This window comes from Myotis lucifugus, unplaced genomic scaffold (assembly GCF_000147115.1).
Source record: "Myotis lucifugus unplaced genomic scaffold, Myoluc2.0 scaffold_71, whole genome shotgun sequence".
Classification (NCBI taxonomy): Eukaryota; Metazoa; Chordata; class Mammalia; order Chiroptera; family Vespertilionidae; genus Myotis; species Myotis lucifugus.
In genome coordinates, this window is record NW_005871119.1 from 3,598,439 (window position 1) to 3,617,780 (window position 19,342).

Sequence of the window (19,342 nt, forward strand, 5' to 3'; positions counted from 1 at the left end):
GTCTTATTCAGATACATAAGAACAAAATGAATTGTATCAGTAATGTGATGCATAATGAGATGTTGTGAATTTACTTTTTTCATATATTCTACCTGTATTAGCATACTTAAATTTTTATTTTTGTTGTGTGTGTAGGTTAGAGCCAAATATCACCTTAATTAATAGAAGGTCAATAAATTGACTTAATTTGTGGAATGTAGTGAAATTGAGAGTTGAATGAATACTTGGAAGCCATTTTTTAACTCAGCAAATACCTAGTGTATTTCCCATGTGCCAGGTAAACCAGCTTTCTGAAAGTCATAGTTTAATATATAGTTTCTTCTTCACTTCCCCTAGATAGCAGTGATACAGTGTCATTTCTCTATTTTCCCAAATAGCTCTTTTATTCGCCTCTTCTGATCTTTCTCTTCTGTAATAATCTCAGTTTTATCACTAATTTTCTCCTGCCTGTACTATTTTAACAACTTTCACCTAGTTTTCTACTTTCTAGCCTAATTCCCACTGATGCCAGGATGACCTTTGAAAAACACAAATCTGATTTTGATACTCACCTTCTTGATACCCTTAAAGTGATCCTCATTTTATACCATATTCCTTAATATACCACAGTTTTTTTCCTGACTATATCCTATGCCTTCACCTCACACTCTAAGTTAACTTAGACTACTTGTAGTTTCTTAAAGAACTAACATTTTTTTCATGACTTTGATCATACTTTCCTCTCTAGTCACCATATGGAATATTTGTTCTTTTTAAACCAATAAGAATATTATTAAAATAAGAATAGAATACTACCACCAACAAAAGCAGTTTAGGTAGATAATCCATATATAGCTTTTACTGTGCACCAGGCACTCTGCCTTCATTACTCATAGTTTTTGCAACAACCCTATAAGATAGGTACAAATAAGAAAACAGAAGCACAGGAAGCATGTGTAACTTGCCCAAGATCAAGCATCTAGAAAGTTGGTGTAGCAGTTCATGAACCCAGACATTTGCTACTACACGACATTGCGTGGTCATGCGTGAGACTGTTTAAGCGTCACTGCATCTGGTTTCCTTTCCAGATCTTACCTCTCCACCTCTCAGGAAAAACAGGCTGCTTCCTTGTTTGGATCTCATCTGTATAGCCCTTAGGTCATATTATTGCATTTACACTCTTCTGCCTTGCTTCATAAGGACTGGAATACCATGTTTTTGTATCTTATCCTTGTATCTTCAGTGGTTTTGGCACATACTTAATGACAAGCAGTTGGATAAATGAATGCATTAGTCACAATTTAAAGATGGAGGGAACCTAAGAGATCATCCCTTTTAACCTTCTTATTTTATAGATGAAGAGACTGAGATAAAGTGAACATGATGGTAATACCAGATTTTAATGTGGATACTTTACCAAAGTTAAGTTTTAGTACTAGTCTTTAGTGGTTGGGAGCCGTTTAATTTGCTTCAAAACTCAATCTGAAGAGCTGGTTTAGTGGTTGAGAGTGTTCTGGGTAGTGTTGGCAGAATCTGGTTAAGAAGTACAGCATTTAACATGTTCTGTTAATACCATGTGATCATTTATATGCCATATCTGTTAATTATAAAGCAGATGACTAGTATCATTTCCTTTTTTAGGTCCTCTGAATAATGTCCAGATACATTAGTACTTTTAAAAGGCGAAAGATTTATGCCGTCTGAAGAGAAACCAGAGCATCATTAGTACTTTAAAAAAAAAATTAGATTGTGAGGTTGTAAAGAATTTTAATATATGCAACCTTTGAAACCAGTTGGTAAATTTTGAATCTAGAAAATGGATATATGGGGTTAATGATAATATTCTCTACCTTTTTTGTATACTCAAAACTTAAAACATTTTAATAATATAAAGTAGGGGGCTATAAAGAGAGATTGGGAATAGAGTATAAGCTATAAGATGAATAAGGAAACTTTGAGAATGAAAAAAATAAATAAAAATAAAGCCTAAAAGTTCTAATCTCTACTCTGGCTGTGTGAAATTGGAATGTTTATTTGTAAATGTAGGTCTTCATAGTATGCACCGTATACTTTACAGTTTCTTGCTGAGCTTCTTTTGCTGTTGTAGCATAGACAAGTAATTTATGTTTTTTTTATTGATTTCATACAGATAAAATTTTTTTCTGGTAACTGGCTTTGGGTGACTTTATATGTATGTTTAGTTGAAGATCAATGATAGGAAACATTTTTAGCTTCTTAGGGGAAAAAGCCCCAAATTAGCTTACTTTTATTTTTATATAACACAATACCATAAATAGGATTAGTCACTATTGTATATTACATTTATTTTCACAATTATTTTGTTTTCTTACTTCAGAAATTCAGGTTCTTTCACAAGATTCCAGATAAAAGTTATTATGGATGGTAGGTAAGGGCTAATAGATAAATGTTAGCTATTGGTAACATCCTACTTCTGTTAGATGTGTGCACCTGGATATTCTTTATAAGTGAATAATTTAATAAAATAGCCTTGTGTAAAGGACAATTGATAACACAAGTATTTAATACTTTTCAGTTCTTAAAAATATAATTGTTGGGAAGTGGACATAAAGATATGATTTCTTTATCTGTGTTAAGATTTTGAATTAAAATGTATAGAGTTAATTCTGTTACTTTTCTTATTTTAAGGGTTCTGATGACTGTCTTGTGAAAATCTGGGCAACAGATGATGGCAGATTGTTAGCTACTTTAAGAGGACATGCTGCTGAAATATCAGACATGGCTGTAAACTATGAGAATACCATGATAGCAGCTGGAAGTTGTGATAAAATGATCCGAGTCTGGTGTCTTCGAACATGTGCACCTTTGGCTGTTCTTCAGGGCCACAGTGCATCTATAACATCACTACAGGTACTTGTTTTAATCCTTGTACTATCCATTTTTATTATAATTTAAAGTAAGTTTTGAGAAGTTACTTTTATAATTCATTGTATAAAGTCTCCTAAGACAAAGGAATATTTCTTTTTTCTTTATAAATACATGGCTTTAGATAACTTGGTAGTCATGACCTTTGTCATTTCTAGACGTTTTTAATTCTGTTACTGCTATTTGCATCGTGAAAAATGGGTTTATTATTTGGACTGTGTCACTCTTGTAAAGATGTTTTTTTTTCTTTGATTGTTTTTCAGTTCTCACCATTGTGCAATGGCTCAAAGCGATACCTATCTTCTACTGGGGCAGATGGCACTATTTGTTTTTGGCTGTGGGATGCCGGAACCCTTAAAATAAAGTCAGTTGCTCTTTTATTTCACAGATGTAACTTTAAAGGCATAAATGTGTTTAGTGGTTGAAATTGCAAAAGTTATAAAGTAGTTGACAATAGGAATAAATTTACTTTATCTTCTTGAGTAAGTAACATTTTGGCTCTTCATTGACCTCTCATTTTTATGCTTTCTTTTTCTTTTCATGCTTCAGAGAAAGTTTTCTCATGTTCACATGTTTGTTTCTTTTTTCTCTTATCTTGATCCTAGCTCTAGCTCTTTCCTATAGACTATACCTGTCTTACTACCATTTATTTCTGTATGCTACCTAGTTTTATCTGACTATCTCCTTCTGGTGCTGAGAACATAATCTTAGAGTTCGTAAGCTATTCTTTAGAACAATTGTAATTATTTGTTACCACATCTATAAACTCTAGGTTTTATTGTAGACACTTAGGAAAACAGAATCATTACATTTTCACTAGGTAGATGCACCCTCCCTTTTGGAGGTTTTTGCATTTATGTTTTCACTTATATTATCTTAGTTTATCAAAACAAGTTGGCTGGAAAACATTATCTTTTGATTAAAGGACAATGAGACAAAGAAAGGTTAAATGACTTTCCGATAGTTAATACAGTTTTTTAAAAAATTGGCAAAGCCAGGACTAGCACACTTCCTTGCCCTTCGGTCCTGCACGGTCTACGCCATGCCACCTCTCAGGTGGATGTAGTAGGTACAGAAAGTGCTCTCTTTACTCCATAGACAGTCAGTGAATGGGGAGGTAGTACATCTAGTGTTTCCATACTGTTGAAATGGCCATTTCTGTGCTTTCAGGATAGAAAGTCATTCAGATTAGAAAGTTTATCTCAGTAATTATCTCTTCTGTTTTTAAATTACCAACGAAATTGAGTTATTTAATAAAAAAAAATTTGCTATTTATTCCTTTAAAACAGTAGTGTTTAAATAAATTCATATGTATGGACATTCCTGGAGATTCTCTTCTAGTAGGGCATTAGGGGCCCATGGCAGCTTGATTAACAAAATGAAACAAACTGCTTCATTTGAAAAAAGGATTGTGATCAAACACATGGTTCCTTGGAGAAAGCAAATTTCATTTCACCCTAGTTGCATTCTTAATTTAGAATGTTAAAGGATTTCTGTAAACATTTAGATAAAAGTTGAAATAGCTTACTGATATATATGGACAATAGCAGTAGTTAATTGTTGTTTTCCTTGAGCATTTATTTACCTCCCTATGGACATGATTGGGATACCTTTATCTTTTTCATTATTGTTTTTGTAGAGAAGAAAAAGTGATTAGTGATCTTAAAATTAGCATGGGAATAAAAATGGTATTACAAAATTAAACTCTTTGTGCTTCTTGAGAATTACATTGCTAAGTATAATAATACTTGTCTGTATCATTGAGAAGTTATTTCATATAACTTTTATGTAGATTTTTTAGAGCCTTTATGTAGATTTATCTATAAACCCTTTACCATAAATTTTTCATGTAAATTTTTTTTAAATTTAGACGTAAGCAGGGAAATACATATAATTTTCTGCTGTTTTTTAAAGTCTATCATATCCATTTATAATAATTTCGATAGTTGCGTTATATTATATTCCATTGAGTTGTTGATCCATACTTTGCTTAGTGATATTTTTTAGTTTTTTTGGACATACAAGGTTTTCTAGTTGTTTGTAAGTAGTATTCTTTTCTATTTGCTATGATAATTGTTCCTGAAAAACTTTTAAGCTAGAGTCAGGCATCAAAATAAGAGTGATTATTTTTTTTAGATATAGGGACACCTGTTTTCTGTATTACACATAGTTGATACCTGCCAAAAAATTTGGCAGGATTTAAATTACCATATTTATTATCATATAAGCTTTAATTACTAATTGAAGGCAAAAAATGTATTATGCTATAATGCTTTTGTGTGTAAGTGACTTCAGCAGTCCTCTCTGCATTAATTGAAAGAATCAGTTTCATCACTAATTGAAACCTGTTTCGGGAAAACCAGGGCTCTTGATAAATTCAGAGGGTTTGATGTAGGTTTTGTATGTATGATAACACTCCCCCCTGTAAAGATGCTGCTTCTTAGGTGAGGAATCTGAGTGGCTGGAGCCCAGAAGCTAGCTCAAGAGGTCTCTAATTAGGAGGAAGCTGTCCAAATATATGTAGCTTAGATGTAAGAAGAGAATTGGAATTCTAAAATATGCAGGTAATAATGATATCCAGTTTTTATTAAGCACTTATTCCACCAAGCTAGTACCGAGCACTTTACATTTTCTTGTATCATTAATCTTTATGGCAACTCGTATGAGGAAGGTATATTACTATCTTCAGGATGTGGAGTGGTGGGAGGAAACTGAGGTGAATACTGGAAGTATACCATCAGAACCCACTTTCTCTGTCTCTTTCTCTTTTTTTTAAAGAACCTTCTCTTAACCACTGTGCCAAACTAAGTAGTGCTTATTCATTAATGGAGTATCTAGAACTGGTTGAACCTAATTAAAATACTAATCCTATCTAATAATAGACAAACATGGTAATTAACCGTACCTCCGACACGTTTCCCATTGGCTAAACAGGGCGCTATGCAAATTAACTGCCAACCAAGATGGTGGCCAGCCCCCAGGCAGCTGAAGCGAACAGGAGGCTTGCTTGCTCCAGTGAAGGAGGAAGCCAAGATTCCCCGCCTGCTGCTGCTGGGCTCTGAGCTTGCACTCTAAGAAACAATGTTGCAATTATAGAAGCTAAACAAACCCCATGCTTTCAGCCAGCCGGCCAGAGCTGGAGTTGCAACAGTGTTTCAAATATAGAACCCAAACAAACCCAGATACCTGCTTTCAGCAGCCGAGGTCTCAGAGCTGGAGCCTAGCCTCAGAGCTAAAGCCGGCTCTCAGCTCCAGTGACAGCCATAGAAGGTAAATAAATCCCAGAATTTAAAAAAAAAAAAAGAAAAAAAGGAGAGGTTGAGAGCTTCAGTCACCCACCAGCTTGAAAACGCCCCTCAGCCCCTGACCCAGACTGGCCAGGCACCCCAGTGGGGACCCCCACCCTGAAGGGGGTGTGACCAGCTGCAAAGAGCCATCATCCCCTCATCCAGACTGGCCAGGCATCCCAGTGGGGACCCCCACCCTGAAGGCTGGCCAGGCACCCAAGCGGGACCCCCACCCTGATCCAGGACACCCTTCAGGGCAAACCATCCGGCCCCCACCCGTGCACCAGGCCTTTATCCTATATAGTAAAAGGGTAATATGCCTCCCAGCACCGGGATCAGCAGAGCAGCGAGGCCTCCCGGCACCGGGATCAGCAGAGCAGCGAGGCCTCACTGCCCCTGTGTCAAGCGGAGCCAAGAGGCCTCCCAGCACCGGCATCAGCGGAGCAGCGAGGCCTCCTAGCACTGGGATCAGCTGAGCAGCGAGGCCTCCCAGCACTGGCATCAGCGGAGCCGCGAGGCCTCCTGGCCCCTGGAGCAGCGTGACAGGGGGCAGCGCCCAAACCCCTTGATCGCCCTGTGGCTCTGTGTGTGACAGGGGGCGGGGCCACAACCTCCCTATCTGCCCTGCTCTGTTCGTGACAGGGGAAGGCGTCCCAACCCCCTGATCGGCCCTGTTCTGTGTGTGACGGGGTGGCGCCGCAACCTCCCCATCGACCCTGCCTTGAGTGTGACAGGGGGCGGCGCCCAAACCCCCCAATCGGCCCTACCCTGAGCGTGACTGGGGGTGGCATCACAACCTCCCGATCCGCCCTGCTCTGTGCATGACGGGGCGGCGCCCCAACTCCCCAATCGGCCCTGCTCTGAGCCCGACCAGGGGCTGCACCTAGGGATTGGGCCTGCCCTCTGCCACCCGGGAGTGGGCCTAAGCCAGCAGGTCGTTATCTCCCGAGTGGTCCCAGACTATGAGAGGGCACAAGTGGGGCTAAGGGACACCTCTCCCCCCCCCCAGCCAGGGCACAAATTTTTGTGCACTGGGCCTCTAGTAATACTAATATTCATTAATATTTATAATTAAAATACTAGTAATACAAATATATATTATGCCAATAACTAAGCACTTTACATGGATTATACTCATTCAATTCTCTCAGCAACTCTGAGATATCTTCTCTTTTTACCCCCATGTTACATATGAGGAGCTTGAGGTACAGAAATGTTAACTTGCCTAAGGTCACATACCTGAATAAGTGGCAGAGCACGGAATTGAACTCAGTCTGTGTCCAAGGCCACATCTTAAAATAGTTCCTCAAGTATGCACTTAAAAATAATTTGTACCTGCTTATCTTAAACTAGAGGCCCAGTGCACAAATTCATGCTCAGGTAGGGTCCCTAGCGACTGCCGACTGCTGGCCGCCGGCCAGGGCCTTCCTTCATTCCGCAACCCCCCCCCCCGTGGTCAGCACACGTCATAGCGAGCAATCGAACTCCCGATCTGCCGGTCAAACTCCTGAGGGGACACTTTGCATATTAGGCTTTTATATATATAGACTAGAGGCCCGGTGCGCAAAAATTTGTGCACTCGGGGGTAGGGGGTCCGTCAGCCCGTCCTGTGCCCTTTCGTAGTCTGGGACCCCTCGAGGGTGACCACTTGCTGGCTTAGGCCTGCTCCCCGGGGGATTGGGCCTAAGATGGCAATCAGACATCCCTCTGGCAGCCCGGCAGCCCTCGGGGGATGTCCACTTGCCAGCGGGGAGCAGACCTAAGCAGCAGTCAGACAACCTTAGCACTGCTGAGGAGGCAGGAGAGGCTCCCACCACCATCGCTGTACTGGCAGCCATCAGCCTGGCTTGTGGCTGAGCAGAGCTCCTCCCATGTGAGAGCGCCCTGACCACCAGAGGGCAGCTCCTGCATTGAGCATCTGCCCCCTGGTGGTCAGTGTGTGTCATAGTGACCAGTCATTCCCAGTCTTTTTGCTGTTAGGGTCAGTTTGCATATTACCCTTTTACTATATAGCATAGAGGCCTGGTGCACGGGTGGGGGCCGGCTGCATTGCCCAGTAGGGTGTCCCGGATCAGGGTGGGGGTCCTGCTTGGGTGCCGGGCCAGCCTGGGTGAGGGGCTGATGGCTGTTTGCAGCTGGTCACACCCGTTCAGGGTGGGGGTCCCCACTGGGGTGCCTGGCCAGCCTGGATGACGGGCTGATGGCTGTTTGCAGCTGGTCACACCCCCTTCAGGGTGGGGGTCCCCACTGGGGTGCCTGGCCAGTCTGGGTCAGGGGCTGATGGCTGTTTGCAGCTGGTCACACCCCCTTCAGGGTGGGGGTCCCCTCTGGGGTGCCTGGCCAGTCTGGGTCAGGGGCTGAGGGCTGTTTTCAGGCTGGTGGGCGACTGAAGCTCCCAGGCTCTTTTTTTTTTTTTTTTTTTAATTCTGGGATTTATTTACCTTCTATAGCTGTCACTGGAGCTGAGAGCCGGCTCCAGCTCTGAGGCCGTGGCCAGCTCTGAGGCCGTGGCTGGCTGAAAGCAGGTATCTGGGTTTGTTTAGATTCTATAATTGAAACTCTGTTGCCATCACTGGCACTCTAAGCTCTGAGCCCGCTGGCGGCTGAAAGCAGGTACCTGGGGTTTGTTTAGCTTCTATAATTGCAACATTGTTACATCCGGAGCTCAGAGCTGGGCTGCGGCAGGCGGGGAACCTTGGTTTTCTCCATCGCCGGGGCAACCAAGCCTCATGTTTGCTTCAGCTGCATGGCTGCCGGCCGCCATCCTGGTTGGCAGTTAATTTGCATATCTCGCTGATTAGCCAATGGGAAGTGTAGTGAAGTTACTCTTAATTATCATGTTTGTCTATTATTAGATAGGATTATTTGTACCTGCTTATCTTTTTTCCCTTAAAAATATTAAAGCCTATTTAAAATGTTAATGTATATGATTATTTGCATATTCTGGTTATGAGTTCTAACTAAATGGTTGGTTGTCGTTTATGTGAATGATTATGCCAAAAATTTTTTAAATGTAGAACTGCTGATCCATAAGATATTAAGGAAAGTGTCGCACATTATTTGCCTATATAATTTCAGATTAATTTACTTAAGTTTCAATCACTTTATTTTTTTAATATATTTTTATTGATTTCAGAGAGGAAGGGAGAGGGAGAGAGAAATAGAAACATCAATGATGAGAGAGAATCATTGATTGGCTGCCTCCTGCACGGCCCCTATGGGGGATGGAGCCCACAACCCTGGCATGTGCCCTTGACTGGAATTGAACCCGGGACCTTTCAGTCCACAGGCCTATGCTCTATCCACTGAGCCAAACCGGTTAGGGCTCAATTACTTTAAGTAAATTTACACTGATAAATTTAGCTTTAAAGAATGTTTTAATAACTTTAAGTTTATGTAAATTAGATTTATTATGCTCAACTATATCAGAGCCTGTGGATATTAAGAAAAATGTTTAAAATGTTAATTTTTACAAATTTATTTTAAAAACTTAACAAATAATGTGTTGTGTTCTATATCAGTAAGAAAGACTATTGTTCAGAATATATAATAGGTAGATCCAAAAAATACATTTTATTTCCCTAAATGATTACAAAATTGAAACCACTCTATATTTGAATGCTGTGGATTGTGAAAGTTGCACAGTGCTTCTGGTTGAGGTTGAAGACTATTTTTGAAATTTTCTCCTAATCTGAGAAAAACTAGGTCAAAATGTATATTAAATAGGGCTTTAAAAGTAATTACTATATTTTGGAGCATTACACATATATATGTATTAAAGCTGGTATATAAAATCTAATTTTTTTCTTAATAAAGTTAATTATAACAAACCTTTAATACCAATAGTATTAGACATAATCTAATACAGTTCTACAATTAATGTAAATATAGCTGAGTGTGACCTATTTTCTACATATCACTGTTTTGAATGAGCATTATAGTTGACTGAAGAGTCAAATACTTTAAGATTTTTTACTAAGAATCTTAATTTTTGGAGTTTTATAAGACATATTTTGTGACATTAGAAGATAAACAAGGGGAGATGTTTAATGTCTGACATGGAGAAATTTTAGTTATTGGTGGTGTGTATATGCTACAGAGGCAACACCTTTTTTGCTTGAGCGTCCATGTTTACAAATGACTTGTTTATATATTTGTGCTCTATCAAAATCTGTGAAATGTAAATTTGATTAGGAGTGGGTATAACTAATACATGCATGTCTTGTTGTCATAGTGGCTTTGGAATTGTTTTATGTGTGGATTGTTATGTAATCAGGAGCTCCTACAAAATCTGTATGTGGAGTTTCCACAAGATCTACTGATCATGACATATGATTTCAAACCTGTTTTTAGGAAGGGAGCCATCTGTTGCTTCTTATATAATTCTGTCCTTCTGTGATTATTTTTTGAAATAGCAGATTCCTGGTGTTGCTATTCCCTTTGGGATATTTTTAATTGTTAATTTTTTTGTATTATAGTCCAAGACCTGCAAAATTTACAGAGCGCCCTAGGCCTGGAGTTCAAATGATCTGTTCTTCTTTTAGTGCTGGTAAGATTTTTTTTTCTCCCTAATTTTCTACTTTAAGTTATATATTAGATCTTTCTCTTTTCCTGGACATTATACAGGGTGGGGCAAAAATAGGTTTACAGTTGTAGGTATGGAAAATAATTAATAAATAATACAAAAATAAACTCTGTTTCACTTACAACTATAATCTTACTTTTGCCCCACCCTGTATTTTCAAATGCAGTTATGTGCTTGAGGTAAACTGCCCTAGAAAGTTCTCTGCACTGAGTAATTTTTGTGCAAAATGGTAAAATTACAATGTCACCCATAAGCAAAAGCTTTTAATGTACACAGCGTATGTACATTGTGTGTAAATACACAAAAACCTTTGTTTCAGAGTTGAGAAAGAAATGGTAGAGCTGTTGATTAAATGCTAAAACTTTCATGGATTAGAGAAAAATAGATTTGTTAAGGCACAGGAGATAAATATGTGACATTTTGTGATAAAGACACCATCAGGGTCCCTGACTTCACTTACATACAGCACTGTCATGGATTGAGTATTTTTGTCCCCTTACCCCCATGCTGGCACCCTGATCTCAGATTTCTCAGCCTCCAGAACTGTGAGTAATAGGTGTCTATTGTTTTTGTTTTGAGAGAGAAGAGGGAAAGGAAAAAAAAAAAAGCTAGCTTATAGTGGAACACAGTTTTGGAAAATATTTACTATTGTAATATAAATCGTATTCTAATACATATGCCAGGGGATGAAAATTAATTTAGAAATGATTTGAATTTTTTTAGAATTTAGTTTATATACTCATGTGACTGATAATTTTCTTTAAGAAGATTATAATGCTCTAGGACAGTGGTCGGCAAACTCATTAGTCAACAGAGCCAAATATCAACAGTACAACAATTGAAATTTCTTTTGAGAGCCAAATTTTTTAAACTTAAACTATATAGATAGGTATATTGTTATTAACTTAATTAGGGTACCCCTAAGGCTTAGGAAGAGCCACACTCAAGGGGCCAAAGAGCCGCATGTGGCTCGAAAGCCACAGTTTGCTGACCATGGTTCTAGGAGGAGAGAATAAGTAGTTTCAAAATTTACTCTGTTAAGGAATACATCTTTGAGTAGGTATCTTGTTAGAAGAAAGGTACTTTAAATCTGCTTTATATTTTCATAGATTTTGGAGGTATCCCTTAGCTAACTAAAATAAACTTGATATTTGTACAACATTATTCATTACTTTGACAGTTGTTCTTATTTGCTCTTTAAAAATTAGCTGTATAATAATGATGACATTCAAATTAACTTGAGTTTATGTAGCAGCATTTTGAATGGAAATTAATCTTTTTAAACACATTATGATCTGCAGATTTGAATTGAATTGATGACAAATGAAACATGAATGGATTTTAATATTTAATGTTCCTAGTACTAGTTATTTCCACATTTATTTCCAGTTTTACTTTATCTTTTCATTTCATAATTGTGGATAGCAGTAGTGCCTAAGATAAGTGATTGCAAACTGATGACATGAATGTATTTGAATATCAATATTCAAACATTTTTAATTTCTAACTTCTAGATTTCCACTGTTACTTCCATGAAGACAGTTTTTCTTCTAGTCATAGCACAAATGTGGGCACTATGCATGTGTTTGAAGTACTCTAGATACAGTTATACATATAGCACTCACTGTTCTCAACACTGAGGGAGAGTACTGATTCCAAGGAGAGAGTAAATGGAATATATAAACAACTGTAATGGAAGCTAGACTGTGTATGCTATATGACAAAGTCTTAATGAGAGTTCAGAGGAGAGCAGGCTCATTTGATTAAAAAACTTGTAAAGACAATTTACTGAAGGAGTTGGGCCCTAAAAGTTTTATAGAATTTTAACATATGAGAAATGGGGCAAGATAGGGATTTGAACATTTAAAAGGCATGTTTTCTAGTGAAGATGATTGTTAATTTCAATTTAAGATTATGTAATCACTTAGTGAAACAATTTGTAGTGGAAAGCTTTCTTTCCTAGTTAAAACTATGTTAGCAAACTTCTTTAATTCAGGTTAGATATATACTTAGGATAAATAGGAATAGTTTTAAAGTATTAACCATTTAGTATACATTGTGATAATGTTTGTGTTACATTATCTAATTTTGAAATTGTGTTTTACTCTTAAATGTTTGTATGCTACTATTCTTCAGGTGGAATGTTCCTGGCCACAGGAAGCACAGACCATATTATTAGAGTTTATTTTTTTGGCTCAGGTCAGCCAGAAAAAATATCAGAATTGGAGTTTCATACTGTAAGTATTGGTGAAAAGAATTAGATGAGTACAATTTAAATAAGTCTTAACAGTTTATTTTCAGGATCCTCTTTTTTGTTTATCTGTTTATTTATAGGACAAAGTTGACAGTATCCAGTTTTCCAACACTAGTAACAGGTAAAGTAATTATTTTTGTTTAATTCCAATTTGTAAATTATGAAATAAAGATAATTTTTATACTCAGATTTTAATTAAAATTATATAGGAATTAACCACCTAAAAGAAAGATCTTAAGTAGTTATATTGAAAAGTGTATATAGCATTCACATGTGAACATATCTTTGTTTCATTTGTAATAATGTTAGTTTAGTTGGCCATTTTTAATAATAGGGATTTTTATCCACCTTACCTATTTCATATATATATCAAAGTAAAGGGACACTTAGTAGAGATTGGAAATGTATCACATTGTAATATTTGAGGCAGAACTGGTTTTTCCATGTTCTGGTTTTAAAATGAAAGAAAGGTATTTCTAAGAACCTTGAATAGAACGAGTCAAGATCATTAATATTAAGAGAAGTCAGTAATTTTCTATTTGTAAATATCAGTTCTTTTTCTAAGGTACTAAATGGTGGCCTTGAAACTCTTTTGGATATTATTTTGAGACCTAGCCATTCATATTAGAATACATGTGTATAAAATTTTAAAAGCCTATAATGTTTCAGGAGTTCTTAGATTTGCATTGAATATCTGGTTGAGTATGAGAATGCTATGTAAATAAAGATGAGTGTTGTCTTTTTGAATATTTTTAAAAACATAGCTCTTGGAAAGTTCATTTAGGTAGAACATGTTTAATTTTTATTTTGGTGGTGGACTTTTTAATGCAGGTTTGTAAGTGGGAGTCGTGATGGAACAGCGCGAATTTGGCAATTTAAACGAAGAGAATGGAAGAGCATTTTGTTGGATATGGCTACTCGTCCAGCAGGGTAAGAAATCAAATTTGTTATAATACGTCAGTATAGATAGATCATTTAGAGTATGCTGTATAACAAACAGGTTGGTGTGTCTCCAAGCCTATAAAAACATATATCATAATCATTGTTAAAATGATTGCTTTATGACTAGAGGTTCTACTGGAGAGGAAAGACTTTAATTTTTTTATTTTTTATTTTCTCCCCCTTTATTGTTTAAGATATTACAAATGTGTCCTTATGAGACTTTAATTTTTATAAAATGATTTTTGCACTATTGGAGAAGACCTACTGCATTAATGATGTTGTTTTTTTCAGTTCAGTTTTGTTAAGACAATGATGGTATTGTAAGAATAGTTTTAACCCTTTGAGTGCCAACAAATATCCTAGGAACTATGCTAAAATTGCCAAGGCAATTTTGCTGATTTTACAGCAGTTTAGGAAAAAAATTAGGAATCGCAAGTAAATGAAGTTACATATTCAAAAACTTAAGGAAACCTTTACTACATTTGTTTTCATCTTTGACATATATTGTTTGCTGATTGTATTATAAAATACTAGTAGAAAAAAAAATTGAACAAAACATAATGTTAAAATAGAGGGACACCCTTCTCCAATATCTTCCACAAAATCGTCATCTTCACAGCAAGAATTGACATATTTAGCAATATCATCATCACTAATAAAAGCAGACTTAGAACTGGATGCCATTTCAAAGCTTTAGGGCTACAAAATCTGAGTAAACTTCATAAAATCGTAGTACCTGTAAAAAATTAGGCAGATAAATGCCAGTGGTGAATTTTAGAACTACAAACATTCGGCATCATAAGTAATCTGCACTTAGGTGCCATCTGTCAATAAAGAGTGAACTACTAGCATCTAATAGTGACACTGCAGGAGGAGCGTGATAGCGCTCCCGGCACTTTTGGCAAAAGACAGAAGGAGCGCGATCACGCTCCCCGGCACTCTAGGGGTTAAGTTTCACTAGTTTTTTAAAAGCAGAGCATATTATAATGTTACATTTGTCACAGAGGGATCATGTGGTTTATCCAATGGTTTTCTCTGGCCAAAAGAAATGATATTATACCTTGTAACTGTTATATTGGTCTTAACCATTTTTTTCTATTTGTTTTTGTTTAGTAGTCTTGGATGGAAGAGCAGAGCAGAGCAGTTAGCAGGGCATGACAGTAACAGTAAAAGATGGAGAGCAGCATGACACAGAGTTCCAGGGTCCAGATAGAGTTAAAGCAGTGACGTTTATTTTGAAGGCTTATTAAGAGTGCTGGAAATCCTGGGTTTGCTGACTTGGTGCAGTGACCTTTGCCGTCGTCTTATGTTTATTCAAACTATTCTTAACTGCTAGGTGATAGTTATGTTACTGAATATAAGTTATATGAAAATACATTTAGCTTTTTGTCATACTTGTATTTTAATAAATGGTGTCAGTGTAAACAAATACTGCCTCCATCACTTTCAGTCAAAACCTTCAAGGAATAGAAGATAAAATCACAAAGATGAAAGTAACTATGGTGGCGTGGGATCGACATGACAATACAGTTATAACTGCAGTGAATAACATGACTCTGAAAGTTTGGAATTCTTATACCGGTCAACTAATTCATGTCCTCATGGTGAGAAAAAAGATTAAAATTTATTTGGTATAATTAAAACTGATTGTAAAATTTATTATTTTCATTTAGGAATAGTCTTCCGTTAGCTAAAATCTCTAACTTGCTAAATGGGTAACTTGCCAAAGATTGGAAATAATTTTAAAATACAATTAAATGGGTTTGGCTTGGAAATACAGATCCATGCTGTTTTTTAGTATGTAGGGCTGCATCAATAGTATTCTCAGGTTTCACCAAATGATAGCAAACTCTGGACAGTGATATTAGCTCAGCTTCATTATTATACATTGATAAATATGAAGATTTTGCCACCTTAATTCTGAAAACTCAGAACTTCGAAATGTTTCCATATTGTTGGATGGAATTTTCTTTTTTAATATTTATAATTCTTTGCTACTTCAAAAATACTTTAGGGTCATGAAGATGAGGTGTTTGTTCTTGAGCCACACCCATTTGATCCAAGAGTTCTCTTTTCTGCTGGTCATGATGGAAACGTGATAGTATGGGATCTGGCAAGAGGAGTCAAAATTCGATCTTACTTCAATATGGTAATTATCAGTCTCTTTATAGCTATTAAAGATTTGGGGACTTATTGACTCAGGTACTCTCCATATCACAAAGGAAATCCATTTAAGAATAAGTTCAGACATTATTTTGACTTAAAGTTTCAAAAAGTTGCTTATTCCACACTTTTATTTACATGCTATATTTAAAGGAAAATTAATTATGCATCTTACAATACATATGAATATTATGATAACTAAGCTAATTTTTAAAATAGTTTTAATAGTGAAACTTTGAGAAACAAGTATGACGATACAATATAGAAAGAACAAAAGTTTGGAAAACTTAGGTGAAGAAATTGTAAATAAATTTTTATATTGTGTTATTGTATTTCACCAGTAGTCCTGTAGTACAACATAATTTAATTAAAATACACCCATTTTAAAATGAAAGCCACAGAAATCAGCCATTCTTTCCTTTTACCAAATTGTAGTACATTAGATATTTATTTGTGATTAAGCACTTTTTCCTCCATATTGTGTTGCTTATATAGATTTTAGTGTATTTTGCTGAAAACTTGGAATTGCAGTGGTTTGATATCACATCTTATTCTGTAGTGTTTTCAAGAAGTGCTTCTTAAATACTGCTTAGTTACATTTTTTTGCTCTACTTCCTATACATCAATGATATCTTTTAAAAATAAAAACAAAAACGTGTCTACTATTTCGGCATGTTTAGATATCTTTAGAAATCAAGGATAGAAATCTTTGGTAATAAATCATAAAATAATGCAATTAATAGTGTGGTTGGTCAGTTAGTTTGCAAAAATAATTGTTTCACAAAACAGTCTTGGGAAATATAACACTTTGTGAAAAAATTTCATGAAAGTGATACCATAGTTGATTGATCATAATAGAGTTACATCTATGTAGTAAGAAATCATTGATCAAAACAGTTGAGGGAGGATTAAGCAGAAGATAAAAGGAATAAATTTATTAATGAAGGACTTGACTAGCTGTCTTTATTGATATGCCTTAATGTACAATAAGGTAAGAAATAAGATTTGTCAAATTCTTATTTTTATAAAAAGACAGCGCTAATTTATTTGGGGTACAATTGTTAGTGATGGATGGATTTCCTTAGTGATTATATGTATAGAGGAGACTTTTTAAAAACAAATCTTTAAATATGCTGGTAAAGAATATTCACCTCTTCTTTCTATCCTTGTGTTTCTGGTTTGCTTCTTTTTGGGACATTTCTATTGAATGTGGAAATTAGTCATTTCTCGATGTGTCTTTATAGTTTCAAAAGAAAACAATTTGTCTATACATATATTACTTTAGTAATTTTATATTTTCAAAGGGCATTGGTATATTAATAGAGTGTTTAGAGGGAAAGTTTTCTCTTACTTGAGTACTGCTGTCACCTTTAAGTTATAAAGGTGAATTTATTTCTTGTAAGGTAAGTCTATCATACTAATATTCCATTTTATCAGTAGATATAAAAATTGAAGCACCTTGAGATTGAAAAGATTTACTCTTAGACCATTACAAATTAGTGATATAATCAGGAGTAGAAGTCACCAATATTATATTGTATACTCTTTGAAATTAGCAAAGAAGGTTAGTTATAATACTGCCTTAAAAATTATTTCTTGTTTAATGAGTGTTTTAGATAAGGATATTTTCCCTGCTCTTTTTAATAAGAAATTAAAAGCCTTTAAATGGCAGAAGAAACAAATTTATATAATTAGTAGATCCAAAAAGGATTAAAAATAAATCTTGCATTTAACAAAACAGAAAATGAACTACTCTATCTCATTAACATAAAAATATGCTGTTTACTTTTTGGATGATTTTTAAAGGCTTCCAAAATGCTTCTGCATATTATTTCATTAGTGTCTTATGAAAAGCTTGTAAGATAATAAGGGTAGATTTTACTGTTACTGGCTTTGCAAATGGAGAAACTACACAGAGATAAATGCTTTGCTTAGTGTCAGCTAGATCACACAGCTGTTATATGGGTACTTGTAACTTAAAACCAGTTTTTCTGTCCTTTGTTAATGTGTTCTTAATGCTAACTCTAGTTGGGTTAAGTTATTGCACAGCTAACTTCCAACTCTACCCAGTTAGTGATGTGTGCAGTGGGAAAATACTTTTTAAATGAAATTAACTCCAATTAGATCTCTTAAGACATAAGTTAGCTTGATAATTTTTTTTCTCTTAATTTGAAGTCATCTATATACCCTGATTTTTGCTCTTTACTCTTTTGGTGTTTTGTTTTGGTTTTTTTTTTCATTGTTTGTTTTATCTATGGGCATACGGAAGATAAAGCATCCAGCATTGCCATTAAGAAAATTAAAACAACTTGAGGGAGGAGTAGAAGCTTGTGTTCACGATACACTATCCTGAATATTGAATGTTGGCTGTAGTTATAACTCTTTGGCTCTCTGTAGCTAATAAGTAAGCTTTGGTGTTGCTAATCAACATATTACCATATGTTGATTGAGTAAAAATTCAATTCCTGACATTAAATTGAACTAGTAATCATAAGTTCAAATTAGTAAATATTTTATTGTTTCCTATGTAAAGGCACTAGGTACGGTGAAAGTTTAGAGCAAGTATTAAGATTAGTATTATTAGTATTTTGTGTGAGTTTTAAAATCAAACTTATAACATGAATAAGTAAATTCACCATTAAATCTATGGCCAGAAAGTAAGGAGTGTAAATAGTGCCTTTATTTATTTACTTTAAATATGTATTTATTTATTTTTAGAGAGAGAGGAAGGGAGAGAAACTTCCATGAGAAAGAAACATTAATCCGTTGCCTTCTGCATGTTGCCTATTGGAGATTGAGCCTACAACCTGTGCCCCAACAAGTAATTTAACCAGTGACCTGTCAGTGCATGGGAAGATGCTCAACCAACTGAGCCACATTGTCCAAGGCTAAATTGTGCCTTTAAAAGAACAAAAAATTTACATACAAATTCTTAAAACAGGTTTTTATCAAGTATATTTTGAGAATACTGTTTTAGTATTGGTCATGCCCCCCCTCCCCTTTTATTTTTCTTTTAATAAATCACTTGGAGTGCGGGAAACGAGTTAAGTCGGCTCGCGTGAATTGCGAGAATAGGGACGAGGGGAGGAGAACTCGGTTCATATAGATTTGCGGTGGAGTGCGGGAAACGTGTAAACTCGGGCCGATTGTAACTGCGTATTACCAAATCCAGGGATTGAGCTTGCAACAGAGGTAGAGATATTTGCCCTTTACCAGGAATCAAACTCA

At 36.0% G+C, this 19,342-nt stretch overlaps 1 protein-coding gene across 1 annotated transcript in view; it reads left to right on the forward strand.

Moving 5' to 3' along the window:
• Positions 1-1,356: 1,356 nt before the first annotated feature.
• Positions 1,357-19,342, forward strand: part of PHIP (pleckstrin homology domain interacting protein) — an 89,195-nt gene continuing 71,209 nt past the window's right edge. The window contains exons 1-9 of the mRNA XM_023755195.1: positions 1,357-1,365; positions 2,647-2,868; positions 3,147-3,247; positions 10,649-10,719; positions 12,892-12,992; positions 13,090-13,130; positions 13,841-13,939; positions 15,402-15,555; positions 15,966-16,100. Coding sequence (XP_023610963.1) covers positions 1,360-1,365; positions 2,647-2,868; positions 3,147-3,247; positions 10,649-10,719; positions 12,892-12,992; positions 13,090-13,130; positions 13,841-13,939; positions 15,402-15,555; positions 15,966-16,100 — 930 coding nt within the window. The 5' untranslated portion in view covers positions 1,357-1,359. The remainder of the gene's footprint in view (positions 1,366-2,646; positions 2,869-3,146; positions 3,248-10,648; positions 10,720-12,891; positions 12,993-13,089; positions 13,131-13,840; positions 13,940-15,401; positions 15,556-15,965; positions 16,101-19,342) is intronic.